This window comes from Cynocephalus volans, chromosome 2 (genome assembly GCF_027409185.1).
Source record: "Cynocephalus volans isolate mCynVol1 chromosome 2, mCynVol1.pri, whole genome shotgun sequence".
Lineage (NCBI taxonomy): Eukaryota > Metazoa > Chordata > Mammalia > Dermoptera > Cynocephalidae > Cynocephalus > Cynocephalus volans.
In genome coordinates, this window is record NC_084461.1 from 122,455,519 (window position 1) to 122,473,469 (window position 17,951).

General features: G+C 39.2%; 2 protein-coding genes across 2 annotated transcripts in view; one reads left to right on the top strand and one right to left on the bottom strand.

Annotated features, from left to right (window-relative positions):
• The window catches only part of CTNNA1 (catenin alpha 1), a 164,005-nt gene that overhangs the window by 94,669 nt on the left and 51,385 nt on the right, over nucleotides 1-17,951 (top strand). The gene's annotated exons all lie outside the window — the stretch shown is intronic.
• On the bottom strand, nucleotides 9,899-14,918 carry LRRTM2 (leucine rich repeat transmembrane neuronal 2). The gene is made up of 2 exons (XM_063085942.1): nucleotides 14,828-14,918; nucleotides 9,899-11,445 (listed from the first exon to the last, which is right to left on the bottom strand). Exons 1-2 carry the CDS (start codon nucleotides 14,916-14,918, stop codon nucleotides 9,899-9,901), a joined length of 1,638 nt encoding a protein of 545 aa, XP_062942012.1.

The following is a 17,951-nucleotide window of genomic DNA, read 5'->3' on the forward strand; positions in this document are numbered from 1 at the left end:
TAATCTTAGTTGATTCCAGGTCTTGGAATTCAATTAGTTAAAGTGCTGGTTACTAATAACAGAATAAAGAGTATAGCTCTTGTTTAAACGGAATGTGTGTGTGTGTGTTTAAAGATTGATATAAAAATGTTTAAAAGATGAGATGTTCAAAATACCGATTATTGTTTTGGAAAGCCAGTAGACTTGTGCTTTTAATGTGAATGTATTTGTTTAATAAATTTAATTATAAATTAGGGCAATGAATTTGGTGGGAATGTCAACTAGACTTTAGATAAATCCCTTTGCAGTTTGTCCTGTTCTTCACAATCTATCTGTGATTCATCTCACATCTAATTCTAAGTGAGCACAGATTGGGTATCTAGATGATGATATCCCTTATTCACTGTAATGTCTTTTGACATTTCAGGAATGCTACCTCAAAAGGAAGAAAGTTCCCAACCACCTGCTATCAGGTTTTCATGTAGAGTAATAGATAAATCTTAGACTGGCAGTTTTAGCACAATAATAAAATGGGTTCTAGTTGTTGGAAGTTGAAAGCAAGTGTTAAGAGAGCGGTTTTGCACACACTGGCCTGAAGGGATTATCAGGAGAAAAGAGCGGATGTGGTGACATGGCACTGTCCTGGTTGCCTGCAGGAGTGCTCTGAAGATAGTAGATTCTTTTCTCATTTTTTCTCACTGCCATTTTTTCCCCTGGTAAATTTAACGGAAAGTAAAAAGATTGATCAGAGAGAAGTAGCACTGTCAGGACTCTGCTGAACACAATTCTTAATGTGTGAGGTATGTACACAGTCCTGGCATGGAATAATTACTACAGATTGATCCTCATGTCTTTTTCTCTATTTGGAGCAAAAAGTGACAGAACATCCTTTCATGTGAAAGGTCAGCATTTTTGTGGCCAATCCTGTGGAATCTCAGCAACACTGGAATGAAATTTTAGAACATAGATGAGGGAAGTAAGGATTATTGCCTATCATTATGCCAAGAATTCTACATTTCCAAAATTTTCACAACCATGTCCTCTGTGCCCCAATGCGCATTCCCCACCCTCAAATTAAAAACAGCAAAATAGCTATTCATATTAAAGGTGTGAAGAGTGTTGGGAATTTTATTTGGTCAGAGAGCTGGAGTGCGTATTAATTACTAATTGCAAAAAGGGTACTTATTAAATGGCTGGTATTCTTGGTCTTTTGAAATTGAAGGCAAAATGAATAAACATCATTTTATACTTGAATCTCTACAATGCGAAGGGTAGACTGAGAAGATAGCTCAGATGAGTGATTGTGTTTCTAATTGTAATTCCCAAATTGTGTGAATCAGTTTGCTATTGACAGGCACTTAGTTTTGTGAAGTTGGGGGGGAGTATTGTGTAAATTGTAGGTATTTCTTAGAAGGTGGGTGCTCAGCAGTTGATATACTGTAACTGAACAGTAGGTGGTTTCCTTTGGAATGTTGGTGCCATAAGGAGAAGCAGGTAGCAAGCCCAGTGTCAAGAGGTGTGGGAAACTGGAGAAAAATGATGGTTGCAGGAGGAAATAAAGTGATTTTCCTTGTTGGATAAACTGGGTCATGATCTTGGAAAGACAATGATGAGAAACTTGTTCTTGATTTGAAAAATCTGGGCCATAAGATCTGCAGGTTCTGATAAGACTGTGGGTATTTCATTCAGATAGGTTACTTCTAAGCAAGTTTTATATTGAATAGAGGGTTCAGTAATGTGGCGGATAACCGTCCAGCTATCACTTAACATACCCTCCTGTGTGCACTGAACTAACTGGGTTATCTTTGTGTTTTTAAATTTTCATACCTCCCCTGCCCACATCCTTCAATAATTCTGGCAAATCTGCCTTGGAACCAAATCTGCCACAGTTGGAAGGGCTGTTTCCTAAATTAGATGTGATAGACTAGAAGTACATTTTTTCTAAGCAAAAATGAACATTATAGTGATTGTTAATTCTCAGCTACGTATTTTGTCCTAAAATTCAATTGTCAGAAGTTGAGACATCAGTGAGATTATTTCTTATTTCTTTTGAGAAAATAGTATCTATTTATGATAATAGATAGTATGTGTTGTCCTATATGATTTATTGAACAAGGAAAAGAAGCATTACTTCATTTTAAGTGACTACCATACCCAAAAGGAATCCTGGAGTTAGGGATTCTAAACCTTTAGAAATTTAGCCTTGATTCATAAAGCTAAACCAGAGTAATATCATGTCTGATATTATATTTTATAAAGCAGATTACTTGACTGTGAGATAATGTGGTCAGTTTTATAACAATATTAGATGTAACCAGGCTGTTGAGGCTTATTGAAAGCTCTGGCTAATAATTAATCTTCGTTTTGGATACTGCACATTAACTTAGTAAAGAAAGACTGAAAAGTAGGGAGTTTTAGGGAGCAGCACATGGGTCTAACATGTTCTTAATGTGATTACATTCTCTACTTGTTGGATCTGTAGTATTTAGTTCTCCACATGTTGCTGTTAAAAATAGCAATCATTTTTGAGTATTTGCTATGTGCCAGCCTCAGGACTTTATATGAATAAATCCCCCTAAGGTTGTTTTTGCTGTTAATTCTGTTTTAGGGGTGAAGGGCCCAAGGCACAGACAGTTTAAAGGACTTGTCCAGGGTTACAGGTTCAAATGTGGAGCAGGCCTTGAAATTGCTGTGCTACTTTACTTGCTCCTATTGAAATATAGGTGGTTTTTCTAACAGTTTATAGAATGAATTTTAAATTTGAAAGAGACAGTTAAATTTCTGACAGCTGTTCAGACCAGTGATTGTTGTTTTTTCACTGGAAATTAGTTATTATAGATTCTTACCCAAGGAGAACACTTATGATTATCATCAGCACAACTAGAAATGTTTCATGAAATGTACTACTCTTCATTCCTGATGTAGTGGGAGATGTTTTTAATTTTTAATTATACTCCTAGTCTACAGGATGTGTTATGTAATGTAGTAGGTATTTACTGGAACACTGTAGTTTGGGTCCCAGAGATGTGATAAAGAGAAAGCATGAGCTGCTCTTCAAAGAGAGTGCTCCTTCATTCTTGCTGCTTTGTCACCACAGAGGCTAGATCATTACAAAGCATGCAGCATGCCTGTGTTGGCTTGTGGAAAGCTTATGCACCTTTTGCTCATATCAAGGGTTAACATGAAGAACAAGTCACCCTATTCTCCAAAGCCTCCTTAGAGATACTGTCCAACATGTTTCCTTATTATTCCTGCAGCTGGCTCCATTTTATAAATAACTCACAGACTTTTACACTTAAGTGTCTCTTCCCCAAGTAAACCAGTGTGCTTCCTTATCAGATGAAAGCTGTTGATTTTGTTCTTTGCATTGGCCACCAGTAAGATCAGGGTCAAATTGGTATATACTAGAAATAACTGTTTCATTGCTCTATCAGGACTTTCTTAACCCTTTTTTATGATTCTTCAAAACCCTTTAAATCTGGTGAAATCTCTGGACTCACACACAATTATTGCATGATTATTTCAAGAGGTTCTTACATCCTCTGAAACATATCTGGACCCTTGGGGTTAAGAATCCTAGCGTTTGATCTTTTGACATCCTTATTTCAACTGTTCTGTACATATGAATGCACAAGGGGTCTTCAAAAAGTTCACAGAAATATTGGAATCACCTTTTAATTCTATTTTTCCATGAACTTTTTGAAGTACCCTCATTCTAAGTTTCCTAGACTCTACAGAAGTAGGTTATATGTAAATGATAAATACATTGTTTTCAGAGGTTTTGGGTGCTGAGCAGTTGCCATCCATGTATTTGGCAGCTAGACCATGGGAAATGTTCTTGTTCATTACTAGAGGAACATTTTTGGCCCTCATGATGATGAAATGGGTGGGCTAATATAAATGGCTGTAGAGTTTTTGTGTGATGATTTTCCAGAAAAAGCAACCTCCAGATTTTGTAACTCCTTTTTTTGTTTGTTTGTTTTTGCTTTGTTTTGTTCAAATACCTGGGCCTAAAGATGGAGTTCTTGTGCTCTAAACACTCTTGTGAATGGTTATTCAGTAAAGTTAATGTTTAACTATGGTATTTTTACATCTCTTCCCCATGGCTTTTGGTAAAGTTTCTTGATGAAAGCTGTAAAAAGGCTCTGGGAATTGTCGCTGCATTTAAAAAATCTGGTCCCCAAGTGAGGGGTGAGCTACTGACCGTTGCCTGTTGGGGTTGTTATTGTTTGTACAGGTGCTCCTTCATGCTGTATTTCTAGCAGGAGTTCCTGTGTTGGAGTTCTCCATGTATGGAGGGATGGTATATTTAGTTTGTGAGCTTTTGCAGGATAGGATGCCTCATTGTTCTTGCCTTTGGAGATTTCTTGCTCTTTAAAGTCCCCTTCAGATAGTGGAAGGGGAGGTTCAAGATCTGCCCCTTAAGAGTGATACCAGAACATCGACTTGTGAGGAGGAAGGTCAGAGTCATGCTAAGGATGGGTGTTTGGAATAGCTATGACTTTCACCTCTTTTTCCCTTCTCTCTTTTTAAAAGATAATTTGTAGTATATTTTGTCTCTTTAAGGGAGACTTGAGCACCCAGCTGGTTAGATATATTTAAAGAAAGAAAAAAAAAATTTCTTTAAACAGACCTTGAAGAAATCCATTATATATTTGAGTGGGAACTTGAGAATGCCATGGCATACAGGCAAAATTAATTAAAATAACTGATACAGAAATCAGATGTAGCTTTACATGGGATTTTTAAGATTAAAATGTACAAGAATTATGTTAATAAGCTCTGCTTTTAACCTCATAAATTGTAAGGATTTGTTCCTTTTGTGCAATTTAAAACCACCATCACCTATGCCCTCCATTGCGTACAGGATGAGTTTGACAGTAAAATTGTATGCTGTGCTTCCTTCCTCTGCCCTAGTTACTGCTGAGATTCCTGGTGTGAGAGTTCTCATAGCCTCTCTGATCCTAGCATCCCTGGGCATTGGGAAAAGGGTGGCCTTGTTTATTCCCTCATCTCGTCCTACGTTGCTGCTGCAGGGCTGGAGAACCATTAAGTGCATCCTGGCAAGTATGGCAGACCCTTGGCAGTCAGTTCCTGGAGACCAGGGCAGTTTCTGTCCCAGTGCTGCCCTGGCATAGCATCCTGTCCTAAGGGTGCTTATCTATGCCAAGTGAAGGACATTAAAAATCTTCCCTTCCGTGTCCCATCCATTCACACTGAGCTGGTATCTGGGGTAGAATAGATCATGTAGAGATCCCGCTTGTCCCAACATGGTCAGCACCTGTGGACCTCCCTTTCAGGAGTGGTGTGCAAGGTGCTGCTGGGGATCTACCCCAGTTACCCCTAGGTAGAGGCCAAGTTGCTGTTTGCTAGGTACTGGCAATTGGGTGCCTTTTGTAAGCTCGCCAGGCTGTGGTGGCAGTCCACTGTGGGGGAGGATTGGGAGAGGGACAGCCAACCCCAGTCCCTATAAGCCCAATAGACAGCTGTTTGTCCACTTGTGACAGAACAGCTTTTTATTGTGTGATAGCTTTTTAGGCCCCTCCATCCCCATCCCCACCCCCACCCCTTTACTTTTACTTCTTTATCTTTACTTTATATTTTATTTACTTCTTTATCTTTACTTCTTTGTCTAGTTTTGTCTCTCTCTGAATGAAAACAGGTGGTGATTACCTGCTCCTTTTTCAGCTGACACATTTGGCGTTGTAGAGGAACATGGTACAAAACAACTGTTCATTTAAGATTTCCATATCTGTCACAAATGGCTTTTCAAGTTTCACATGTCAAAATTTATGTTATCAAGGAAAAGTTTTTTTGAAAAAAGAGGCATTCACTTTTTATAGTATACACAATTTTAATAACAAAACTTTCCTGTACACTGCACTTTATGTTACCCTCCCCCCTCCCAAGACCCCCAGTATAATAGTATTTTCTTCCCACCCCTAACCCATCTGCCCACCTCCCACCCCTCCACCCCCCAAATGGCTCTTGAAGATGATTGAACACAATGTATTTGGACTGTACTTTGAGTTTCCAGTTTCAGTGTTGATAGGAAAGTTCACCAAACATTCCATATATCACACTTTTTTATTTTTAATCACCAAGGAAGAAAAGATTAGTTGAAGGAGTTACGGAAGTTTCCAAATGTTTGCAATAGCAGAATGAAACTTTAAACAGTCATTTCCTATTTGATTTTGGCCTTATTCAAGTACTATGAGTTTGTCCCAGGCCAGATAGAGAAATATTTAATTATCTGTGGATAGCCTATCATCTTTCTCTGGCTCAAGGGCTTTAACCAGTAAGATATGAAATTTTGTGTCCCAAAATAGACTTTTGAGATAGGTCTGTCACTGTATTGCTGCTGTATTAGGAAAATGATTATGTATATCGGCTGTTAAAAATGTTCTTAAAAAATTTTTATATTGATCTCTACACTTCTGAGAGCGAACAGGGCATTTATAGTCTTTTTCTCTAATAGCTGTGTGTAGGAAGTGTGCCTTAAGAAAATAATATGCCTCTTTTGAATTTCAGAATTCGGACCTAGCGCTACATAGGGCTCATTTTTATTGGAAAGATGGAGTCTAGCTCTTGGTGACTAGCATTAGAATAAGCAGATGGGTTTTAATAATTAGTGGAGTTTGGAAATTTAATCAGTTCCATTCATTGAATTGGTACAGAAATTAACTTGGTCACATTAAGAAATTACAGATTTTTGGCTTAAAAAATTAGTTTCTTTGCTTTTTGATGTTGGCAGTGGGTATTCTCAGAGTTGTGCATGGATTTTCAAATATACCATCCCACTCTCTTCAGAAAGGTGATTAAAATCCCTGGTAAGCTAAAGAAATTAATATAAATTATTCCAAACAAGTTCTTGATTCCTAGGTGGGCATGGTATTATAGTCTTCTTTAGTTTGCCTTTTCCAGAGAAGTTATTTTCTTGGGCCTGATGGTCATTTTCCTCTAACCTTGAAAACGGGGTGGGGGTGTGGGGGGTGGGGAGTAGATAATAATGGTGAAGAGGATAAAATCCCACCAAAAAGTAAAAGCCCTGACATTGTGTTACCAGGATCTGCAGCATTGCTTGTGATGCGTTCCCCCCCAGCCAGTTGCTAAAGAGAGCACAGATGACTAACAGTCTCATCTTCAAACCTGTGCCGATATTGAAACACAAATACACAAAAATTAAATGGAATCCTGCCTTCTATAGGCAATTAAAAAGGGAAGTTTATTCTCTAAATGAGAAAGGAAAATGCTTGTTTGGCACTGTCATTCACTTCTCTCAGAGGGCATTACCAAAAAAATGGAAGGCAAAAAATTATTTTTCAACTGGATAATATGCCTTAGTGGCCTTGGCTATTCTATTCTGTTCCCTTGGCTTACTAAATGATTTGCTTTTCCAGTTTGTTTTTCCACATACATTAAGGATTGTGCCAATCAGTGGTCCATTTTATTAACTGCAACCTTTAGGATTAATGTGGGGATTCCCAACCAATATTTTTTACCCTTCTACTCATGGTTTGAATTAATTTGGGTTGTGGTTTGAAATGATGAAAAATACTCCTCCACTATCCTTCAGTGTTGATAGGATCCTGTGTGCTCAGGACACAGTTGTATTGTAACCAAGCTGTCTGTCACCTGACAATGGCTATGGTCACCCTGATAAATGGGTTGGTAAATTTTAGCTCATGGAGCTCTCATTTGTAATAGGGGCTTCAGATCCAGCCCCTCTGCGGGGAAGTAGTGTGCTGCGCTCTGTGCTGCAAAATCGGCTTCTGTGTCTGCTCAGCCAAGCTCGGGGTCTGGTTTAACAAGAGGGGAAATGCTCATTGCTCAAATCAACTGAATTGAACCGGGCTGAGTCTTTGCCAAACTAATCTACTCACCTTACAAAATGTAAAGAGCACATTTTTACCATAATTTGTGATCTAGTCTTCTTTTTACTGCGACATGTTAGGTGAAGGGTAGTGAGGTACCCTTCTCAGTATTAAAGAAGGAAAATTATGATTAAATCTTATGGGTTAAACTACAATCTTAACATGTTTTCAGTTCAATCCTGGAAAAAAATATGCCTTGAATGAAGGATTTCATGTTAATGTTAATGTTAATGTTAAGGAAAAGATAACTTTTTTCTTTATGGTAGTAGTTTCCTCTAAAGATTTATGCTGTTTTTCCATGTACAGTAAATGGCAGTTGTAAAAATGCTCATTTTTCTAAAATCAGTTTAGTGCACTAATTTCACAATTTTTTACATACATGGAAATTTGTTATGGAAAAATTCTGTGTGATTTGGTAACTTGCATCTAAATCCCATATATGTCATAGTTTTTCCTTAAAAATCATAATTGAAGAAACTGAATACTTATTCTTTCTGCATGAAAAATGTGGCATCGTTATTTATCATTTGGTAATTATGGAATGTTTATATTTACACTGGAGAACCTCCCCCCTCTTCCCTTCTCAGTGGCTGGTCCCAGGGCCTTGCTCTTTTTTGGTGCAGATTGTGTATAATCACTCTTGGCTGCCTCGAAACTTCAGCTAACCTGAGTCAGATTTCAAATCTGCCTTTTCTCTTTATCCCCTTACCTCCCTGCCGCCCTTGAGTTACCCCGTGTGGCCGCATAGATAGGCGTGTCAAGTGCTCTACAATAAGACTCACCTCAGCAATATGTTGTTCCTTAAACTTAGAAGGAACTACACTTACAATGTGAATATGTATGTTTACTAAAAGGTCAAAATTTAGCATATAATATTTTGAAAGTGTTTTTTTCCATGGTTTCTTTATATAGAACAAGAATCAGTATTATGACTGTTGCTAGCCAATTATTTTTAATTTAGTTCTTTGAGGTTTGAAGATCAGGAAAAGGCAGAAGAAGGAAGTTTAAACCCCTCTATCAAAGCATCTTTGATCATAACGAGAGAGAGAGAGAGAGAGAGAGAGAGAGAGAGAGAGAGAGAGAGAGTGTGTGTGTGTGTGTGTGCGCACATGCTTTCAAATCAGAGGGAGCATGTCAGGATTAATTGACTGAGTTTATCTCTTTTCTCTCCAAAATAATTTCTAAATCTTTCCCCCCCCCACATATAAATGTAAATATAATAGTTAGTAAATTAATTAGTAAAATGGTGATTTAATAGTAGGTTAAAACAATTGTCTAAATGCCACAAAAGTCAGCATGACCATTGTAAGTCAAACTAGAGATGTATAAGTCAGTGTAATTATTTAGTATTGATTTCACTGCAATGAGACCTTTTCACAATCACTTGGATTCATTGTTTAAATATATTAAAGAGTCACTCAGCTTATTAGAATTACATGAAAGGTTCTGATTTCATGGTGTGGACTTTGATAATATCTACCAACCCAGGCAAAATCTCTGGAAGAGTGTTCAATATTTACCAGTCTTCAGAATATATGACATTCTACTTCCCACACTGGCAGTAGATTGTAAATTTGAGTAAATACCAAATTATCATACAAGAGAACTTTTTCTCCTTTCAAGCAGCAAGCCAGTTGTGGTACATGGGATGGAGAGCAATGATCAAACAGGTATTGATCCATATCTCTTTCTGCTCAGTAGCTTCTTTCCAAACTGTCTTCAGTAGGAAAAAATAGCATACAGAGACCTTAGTGTAAATGTTTACACACGATGGTATATAATTACATACATTAAATGTCTTATTTTGAAGTAAGCATTATTAGAGTTTCCAAGAGCGCAAATTAATGTGAGCATTGCTTCATTTAACACTTAAAATATGGTTTCATTAAAAAATTAAAAATACTTCAACACTTCAAAAACTAAGTCTCCACTTGGTTTGGAAAATTAGGCTTAATGTCACCATTGGTAAAAATTAGATATGTATTTAGCCCCTACTATGTAAAATAGGTTACTTATCTGATGTGATTTTTGATGATGGGTAGATATTATACTTCACATTCTTTGTATGGCAGCTGCTGGCACTTGCACTGTCCATAACCATTAATGATGATGAAGGGTCCTTCATGGGTGGGTTCATATTCATTATATGGTCCTTGGTCTGACATATTTGACATATGGAGTCGTGTTTGGGATCGGAGCTGCCTATGGTTCTGAATCATTGAGCACTGTCTAATTCTTCTTAAAGTGGGAGGGCAGCACTTCCTGGAGATGAATACTATAAAAATAATAAAAAAGAAAGAAAACAATAAAGCCATTGTTCCTGTAATTACCCGCTGAGTGAAGATGGCATTGTCTGGTTCAGGAAAGTGTTCCTCAGTAGTAACTGCTATGCCTGCAGTAGTTGGGATTTCTTTGTCTCCCACATGGTAACTTGATGAGCTTATTCTTTTTGTATATTCAGTGGTTGGATCTCTATAACTTGTAGCCATGGCAGTGACAGTGGTTGATAAATTCCAGCAGAGCTGAAATCCATGGACTGCATCTAGAATATCCTCTCCTTGGGTGTGGTCAGGGCTGTGGCATAGGATGGAATGCTCCCACCGACCTTGGAAACTGCCCAGCCAGGAGGCCAAAGCACATATTCGGGGGCTACATTCCCAGAGATTGCCAGAGAGGCCAACAGTTGTGAGAGATCTCAGAGAGTTTAAGATTTTGGAATCAAGGCTATTTAACTTGTTGTTATCCATGAGGAGTATTTTAAGGTTAGGCATTGTTTCAAACACTGTCAAGTCGATGGCTTTGATTTCATTTCCAGTTAGATCTAGCTTTTCTAAAGTGCCCCAGGTCCACTCCATCCCACATGTCAAGTTGCTAATTTTGTTCCATTGTAAGAAGAGCGTGTGCAAACTGCTTAGCCGTAGGAAATGAGCAAAATTAATCTTCGTCAGCTGGTTGTGCTCTAGGTGAAGCTCTCTCAGTTTGATTAATCCTGCAAATCCATTGCGAGCCAAACTTCGCAAACGGTTTGTGCTCAAATCCAGAAACTCCAGACTACGACAGTCCCAGAACAGGCGTACTGGGATCGTCCGCAGGGAGTTGGAACGTAAATGCAAGGTCTGCAGCTTCCGAAGGCCATAGAAGAGCTCTGGGTGCAGAGATGACAGCTGATTAAAAGACAGGTCCAAATTTTGCAGGTTAATCAGTTGGGTAAAAGTTGTGTTTGGCAAGTAAAATATTTTGTTGGAACTTAAGATTAATTCCTTAAGTTTATATAGTCCTTGAAAAGCATCTTCTTTTACTATTGAAATTTGATTGTGATCTAAGTGGAGCCAGGTAAGTTGACTGAAGCTGGCAAATTGATCTCTTTCCAGCTCTGTGATGTGATTGTGCCTCAGGGACAGGCCTAGAGAGCCCTTGTCTGTGGCGTTTGGCACTGAATGGAAGCCCTGAGAGTCGCAGTAGAAGAGCAGCTTCTCGCAGCGGCATTTGGGTGGACACGCCATACCCAAGGCAGGCAGCATTTTTAAAACCATACTCATTGCATATATTGCTGCCAGCATAGGGGCCCCTAATGGCCACTTGAAATGTAAGCCTGCAGAATATAATTTAAGGAAAACAAGAAGATAGGATATTTTTCAGCAGAATATTTGGGTTATTAAAAAAACAACAACATGACATTATGGCGAAAGATTTCACTACATATAGCTTATCTTTCACTTACTGCAGAAAAAATTAACCACTTTGGTATGACTGGAACAGAACTTAAACCATTTATAAAAAGATGAAACATGTCCCTGTCATCAGCAATGTATGCTTTTGCCTAAACCTCAAAATCCAAAAATGTGACAGTGGCTTTTCTCATAAAATGTGAATTCAGTGGCTTATTTTAAAAGCATAATTCCTTTTTTACTGTACAAGACACATAAATGCACAGACTTACCCATTCTTCTGAGCACATTGGAGGCTGCATTCAGTCGTGGTTATCAGACTCAACGCAGTGAGTCTGTAAAAGGCTCTAACATGCAGGAGCCTTCGACCAGTTTCCTGTTTTCTGTGTCCTAGCCTTTCCGGGTAAAATTGAATCCACCAGGGTGAGTTGTTTTTCCTTAGGATATTCCTCTGGAAAGCATTGGTTTCATTTTCGGTGATTGCTCTGATCCTCTGAATCAGTTTTGAATATAAGTTATTAATTTTCTCCTCTTCTAACTGTTCAGCTGGTTAATCAAAGCTTCAGTCTCTCTGTAGCCATTAGTTCTCATGGTCTTAACTTGTTGATGGCAGATGGGTGGCTTGTTGCAGAGAAGAGCTCCTGGAGCAGCATGAGTGCATTTACTGAAAAGCTTTTCCGAGAAACGGCACAAGAATGGATTTGCTTATGTGCTGCGACCACACAGAACTGTATATAGGCTGACGTCACTGGGTGACGTGTCTTTTGTTTGGGTTTTCCAGAAGCTTTACTGTTAAAAAGCACTGTGCTTTGCAACAGTATCAGGGTCATTGCAAGACCCCCTAATTACAATAAAGCCAGAAAGAAGAACTCCTGACTTAAAAACATGGTATTCCTTCAGTGTAGCAAGCAGCAGCGAGATTGTAATAAAGGCTGCATTCAAGAAGACCCGTCTGAACAGTGAGTTGGGTTAGCAGAGAGATGATTTTTAATGCCTGTGAGAGCCAGTGTTAGACTGCCGATTCTGCATAGAGAGATTATCTAAGTGGGCAGAAGCCTGCACGATTTATGGAATGCTGATTTAATGCCAGCATATGCAAGGTAGTGCCACTGCTCTGGTAGTTTGGAAAGCTACTCAATTGCCTTGTTGTCATGCTTGGTTAAAATCAAAGTATGACTATGATTTGCTTTACATGTGTTGGTAAACTAGCGAAGTGGGCTTGGCTTCTTTGTCAGTAAGAGCGTAACATCATAAACCAAGAATAAAGGGGTGGGGGAAAGATTGCAAGACAAAGCATTTGTTTTTTTCTGTGAGAATTCCAAGGGAACTCTATTTTAAAAAGATTTTTCCTTCTCTGTCCTGTTTTGTAAGAATGTTTTATCACCATGCTGATTGAAAAATAATGCTGAGTTGATCTTTTGAATGTCCTATTAGGAGGAAAGGGCAGGTTGATACAGTCATTTTAATACACATGCCCTGAGTGTTAACACTGAAACAGAGATGATTTAGGACAAGTGATACGTGACTGAATTCTGACATGGTCCTTTGTATTTAACTCAGAATCTCACCTACTCCTTAACTGAAAGTCTCAGCTGGTGCTGAGATTGGGGGCTTGTGGCAGTGAAATAATAGAGTATGTGCATACTAGTTCCTACTGGCACACTTGAGAACGCACTTTGAGTCTCATACTAACTGTTGTTGGACTCTTTCTTTTGAGTAGCAAAGGTTACTCATACTTAGGAATAGGATTTTTGCTTTGGCCTGTTTTTTGCTTGACCTAACTCTAGTTTCTCGCTGTTGAATAGTGTCATCAGTTTTTAGACCTTGGTTATGAATGTACAACTCCATGTTTAGTGCTGTATAAATGCAAATGGTGTTTCTAGCATGTGTCAATAACGTATTTTCAGGACTGACAAAGGTAAGGCCTTTTGTGTGTCTTGCCATATTGATTTGACCCTACATATGTTATTTCTCTCACATCATTAGTGTGTCTTGTCTCAAACCTGAGGACAGAAATCTCAAAACTACTGTTGGTGTCTGTGAAGCAAGAATACCATTGGCCTATTGGCTTCCAAGGGCTTCATCTCACTGAGCAAGTCTAAAAAGTAATTATTTTAAAGGGGAAAACTTTTTGTGCAGTACTAGAGTAAGAAATGGAAGACTCCAAGGTCCCTGCTTTAGGGCCATGTGTAAAGGTGCTGTGGAAACCGCAGCAATGCAGGTCTGTGTTGTTTGAGTCCTTCTAGAAGTGACCCTGCGATGGGATTGGAAGTATAAGAGTTTTATTGGGGAAAAATGCCTGGGAAGTATAAAGGAAGAGAGAAGGCAGCAAAAATACTCTGAGGGCCAGTAGAGCCTTCTGACCATAAGACAAGTCTGATACCTGTGAAGGGAGAGGGAAAGGAAAGATTAGACAGGTATAGTCTCAGACAGCAGTTTCACAGATAGAATTGAACTCCCCATGCCAAAGTTGCTCATAAATGGAATCCCATGTCCTCAGGAATGAGCCTGCACTAGAACTGCACCATGTTCCTACTTGCTGGTTAAGGGAGGGAGGCATGTCCTGTTTTAGACCCCAGTGAAGCCATACCACACTGACCTTGGTCCATTCTATATTTCTGTGTAGGCTCAAAGTTCTTAAGCTGGGTCCATAGACTGGCTTGTGGAGTTCTGTTGCTTGTTCATTTTTCTGTGGATAAGATTTAATCAGATTCCCTCAGGATCTGTGACCCAAGGTTTCAGAGACACTGTTCTATAGAAACTTGCCCCCAAAAGTTTCAAGGAGGGGACTCTCATAGGGGTGGTCTGTTTTAAAAAAATTTTTTTAACGGAAGGAAGCTCTTGGAATGTTGTAAATGCCCTTATTGAAGTCAGCCACCTTTCGATGAAAAAACCATTGCCATGCAGGAGAAGCCAGATTAAATTCTCTCCTCAAGTAAACACTTTTAGTTCCATGGGGAGAAAAGCTATTGAGTGAATTGGATTAGAGCATCCATGATTAGGAATGAGTGTGTGTGAACATTTAGAAGGAAAAGCATCTCCTTCCACTTAGGCTCTTGTTCCTTTCTGCTTTCTAGTCTGCTTGGCCTACCTACCTCTTAGTACTAATAAATGGAAGCCACCTAAATTATATTATCTCTGTACTATTATAACAGACCTGTGGGCAAGGAGAATTGCCCAGAGAAGCACCAGTGCAATCAAAAGTAATTATTTTTTGGCGCCTCTGAAGAAGTGGACAGTAATGCCTGCTATGTCACAGAGACCAGAGAGCACAGCTCCTTCCAGGTCACTAGCCACCTTTCTCACCTGCCCACTCTTTGGGTTCAGAAGGTTCAGGCTGTGGAACCAAAGAAGACATGGAGTTTGCATGTAGGTTGGTGAAGGACACAGTTCCCATTGATGCAATTTTGTATCAGTTTTTAATCTTCCTTTAGCTAAAAGGGATAAATAGATAACCTTATTCTTTCTAAACTAAACTTTATCTCTCTCTCTGTTTTTTATAATGGGGTCCGTGCGTGTTTGGGATTTACTGATTGATTGACTGTGGGTGGCCAGTACAGAGATCTGAACCCTTGACCTTAATGTTGTAACACTGCGCTCTAACCAGAACTAAACTTTTTCTTAGTTTCACTTTAGAGCAGCTTTATTCTGTATACATGTGCCTTTGTCTTAATTAAAGTGGCAATACTGCTTCTGGAAGGTACTATCCATATCATTTGTTTTAGTTTTCACTGCTTTAGATGTTCATCATAAGGCAAAGGAGAAGATAGATCTAACCCATCTCTCCTCTCTGTAAATAGTTTTAAGAAAATTGAATGAGTCAAGCATCAGGGGCTTAAGCAGCTGTAGTCTGCATTCCTCCACATGAGACTTTGCTTTTTATATATACGAGGGTACTTCAGAAAGTTCATGGAATGATTTGTATTATCTATTTTTTTCCCCCCTGACCGGTAAGGGGATCGCCACCCTCGGCACGTTGTGGTCTGCACCACGCTCAGCCAGTGAGTGCACCGGCCATCCCTATACAGGATCCAGGCGCTCCCAGTGCCCCACTCTCCCGAGTGAGCCACGGGGCCAGCCCTGTATTATCTTTTAATGCTATTTTCCCACCAACCTTTTGAAGTACCCTTGTATATAAATTGTTGATTAGGGAGAGTTATTTCCCTGCTTGGAGAAGCGTATGTACAGGTATGTACGTTAACTTTTCTGTTCTTTGGTGGTACAGAGAGAGATTTATATTTGCTTTATTACTAAAAAGTCAAATGTTTCTTTAATAGTACCCAAGTAGGAAAATTGTAATACCCTGATACCAGAGTATTGCACAGAGGTGCTCTGGAGAAGCATGTTAAAATAAACCCTGTTGCTGATAGTCTTCATCGCTGCTTGGAAAATCTCCTCATTCATCAAAAAGTGATAGCAGTTCTTAGGGTGGAAGTACTAGATTTTGTGAGTATGAAGATGTCCCCTGGTAAGAACCTTTTAGGATAGTTGGCAGCCACATACGTGGGCCTCTGTTGTATCGAGACTTGTATTTAGAGTAAGTGGGTTTTACTATCCTTATTTCTTTTGAAAGGGGAGAAAATCTCCTTTCCTTTCAAAAATAGACTGTCCACATCAGGCCTCCAGAATCCTCATTTTTGCCCGAGTCCTTGTCCCCATTCCTGCCTTCATTTGATTTTGATTTTTTTTTTTTTTTTTTTTTTTTTTTGTCTTTTTCGTGACCGGCACTCAGCCAGTGAGTGCACCGGCCATTCCTATATAGGATCCGAACCCGCGGCGGGAGCGTCACCGCGCTGCCAGCGCAGTACGCTACCGAGTGCGCCACGGGCTCGGCCCTGATTTTGATTTTTTAAAGTCCTTTTGCTGTCTTGTCTGTAAACACTACTAAGAAAGCAGTAGAAAGGGATTCTGGTTACACTAGTGATGGTAAGTCGTGTTCCTCTTGATGTTGCAACTCACACAGTTTGGGATGTGTCCTTCTACTTTTGGAGATGTGCACTTTGGCAGTTGTTGCTATTGGGGATGTCAGGGCCAGGATCATGTGACAGCCTATTTACGTTGTGCTATAGTTGTATTTTGTGCCCAAGGCTAAGTAACTCAGCAGTAAATCTTGGGGTGATATGCCTGAGTTGGACATTAGGTGAGGGAGAATCTCCCACAGAAGTTTGGGCAGGTGAGCATTTAAACCATGAAGATCTTTTATTTCTTCTATAGACCTCAAAACAAAACAAAAATAACAGAAATAATCTTGAAGTTGTGATTAATGCACAGACTGAAATTTATGTGGCCAAACTCCTTTTTTAACATTTCTTCTGCCAGTGTCTTTACTGTTCATGTTTCCCCCTTTGTGTTTAGTGAGCTTCATTTTTACTTTGAATATGTAACTAAGTTTAAGGTTGTCCTCCCTGCTTCTCCTTCTCTACAGTTCTGAGTAGCTTTTGATTTAGTTTTGTTTTCTCCTACCTACGTAGATAGCCATGGGACATTTGCACAGGATAGAATTAAGAAGTAAAATACCCATTTATACTTACTTGAAGAATCTCTTTCAATTTCAGTGGGCTCTCTGACCCAATTGACTAAGTTTAAAGTGGTGAATTTGCATGTATGTTGGCTATATGTTAGCACTGTTGGTTGTTGAAGTTTGGAAATGTCATTCTTGGAGATCCCTCATAGTTTCTGGGGTGGAGGGGCCAGTGACAAGGGCTGAGGCAAGCAAAACAATTGAATATGTAATGTCATCAGTACAAAGAAAATCGATGATAAAAATTTGACCCAAAGAGAGCAAAATCATTACTTATTATGAAAGGCTTTTATAGCAGCATGTATGCATTCTGTCTGCTTTTGAGTTGTTCGTCCCTGTATCGCACATTGCTGAAACAGGGCTTGCTAAGGCTTGAGGGAGCAGTGGGGTAAGGCTATTATATTCCTGTGAGAGCTTGTTCTGTCCTGCTGTTTGTTCTGTGCACAGGCACGTCAGTGTGTTCGTGTGCATGCGCACAGGCACATGCCTGCTGCTGCCTGCCTGCTTATCTGATGGCTTCATGGCTTTTCCCTTGTATGGCTTTACTCTGATTTATGGACATATAGTTTGTTTTGATGCTTTTGGCTTTTCAGACAGTGTAAAGTGAATATCTGTTTAATATGTTTGCATACTTAGGCAAGTTCATACATAAAATAAGTTTCTAGTAGTGAAATTGCCAGGTTACAGTTTATGTATATTTAAAATTGATAGACATTGCCATGTGCCTCCCAAAAAGTTTAAACTATTTTATAATCCCCTCAGTAGTCTGTAATTATGCATTAACCACCCCTCCCCATAACTAACACCATATTAGAAGCTAGCAAATGTCTGCAAATCTGATAGGTGAAAAACATTCTCTGTGATTTGTTCTTTAATGATGAGTGAAACTGAATATCATTTTGTATGTAC

Bases quoted from the DNA above. Each gene is read 5' to 3' on its own strand.
- LRRTM2 (XM_063085942.1), bottom strand. From the start codon at position 14,918: ATGGGAACTGTGTCCTTCACCAACCTACATGCAAACTCCATGTCTTCT. The intron at 11,446-14,827 runs GTGAGAAAGGTG...TATATTCTGCAG, and splicing joins TGAACCCAAAGAGTGGGCAG to GCTTACATTTCAAGTGGCCA.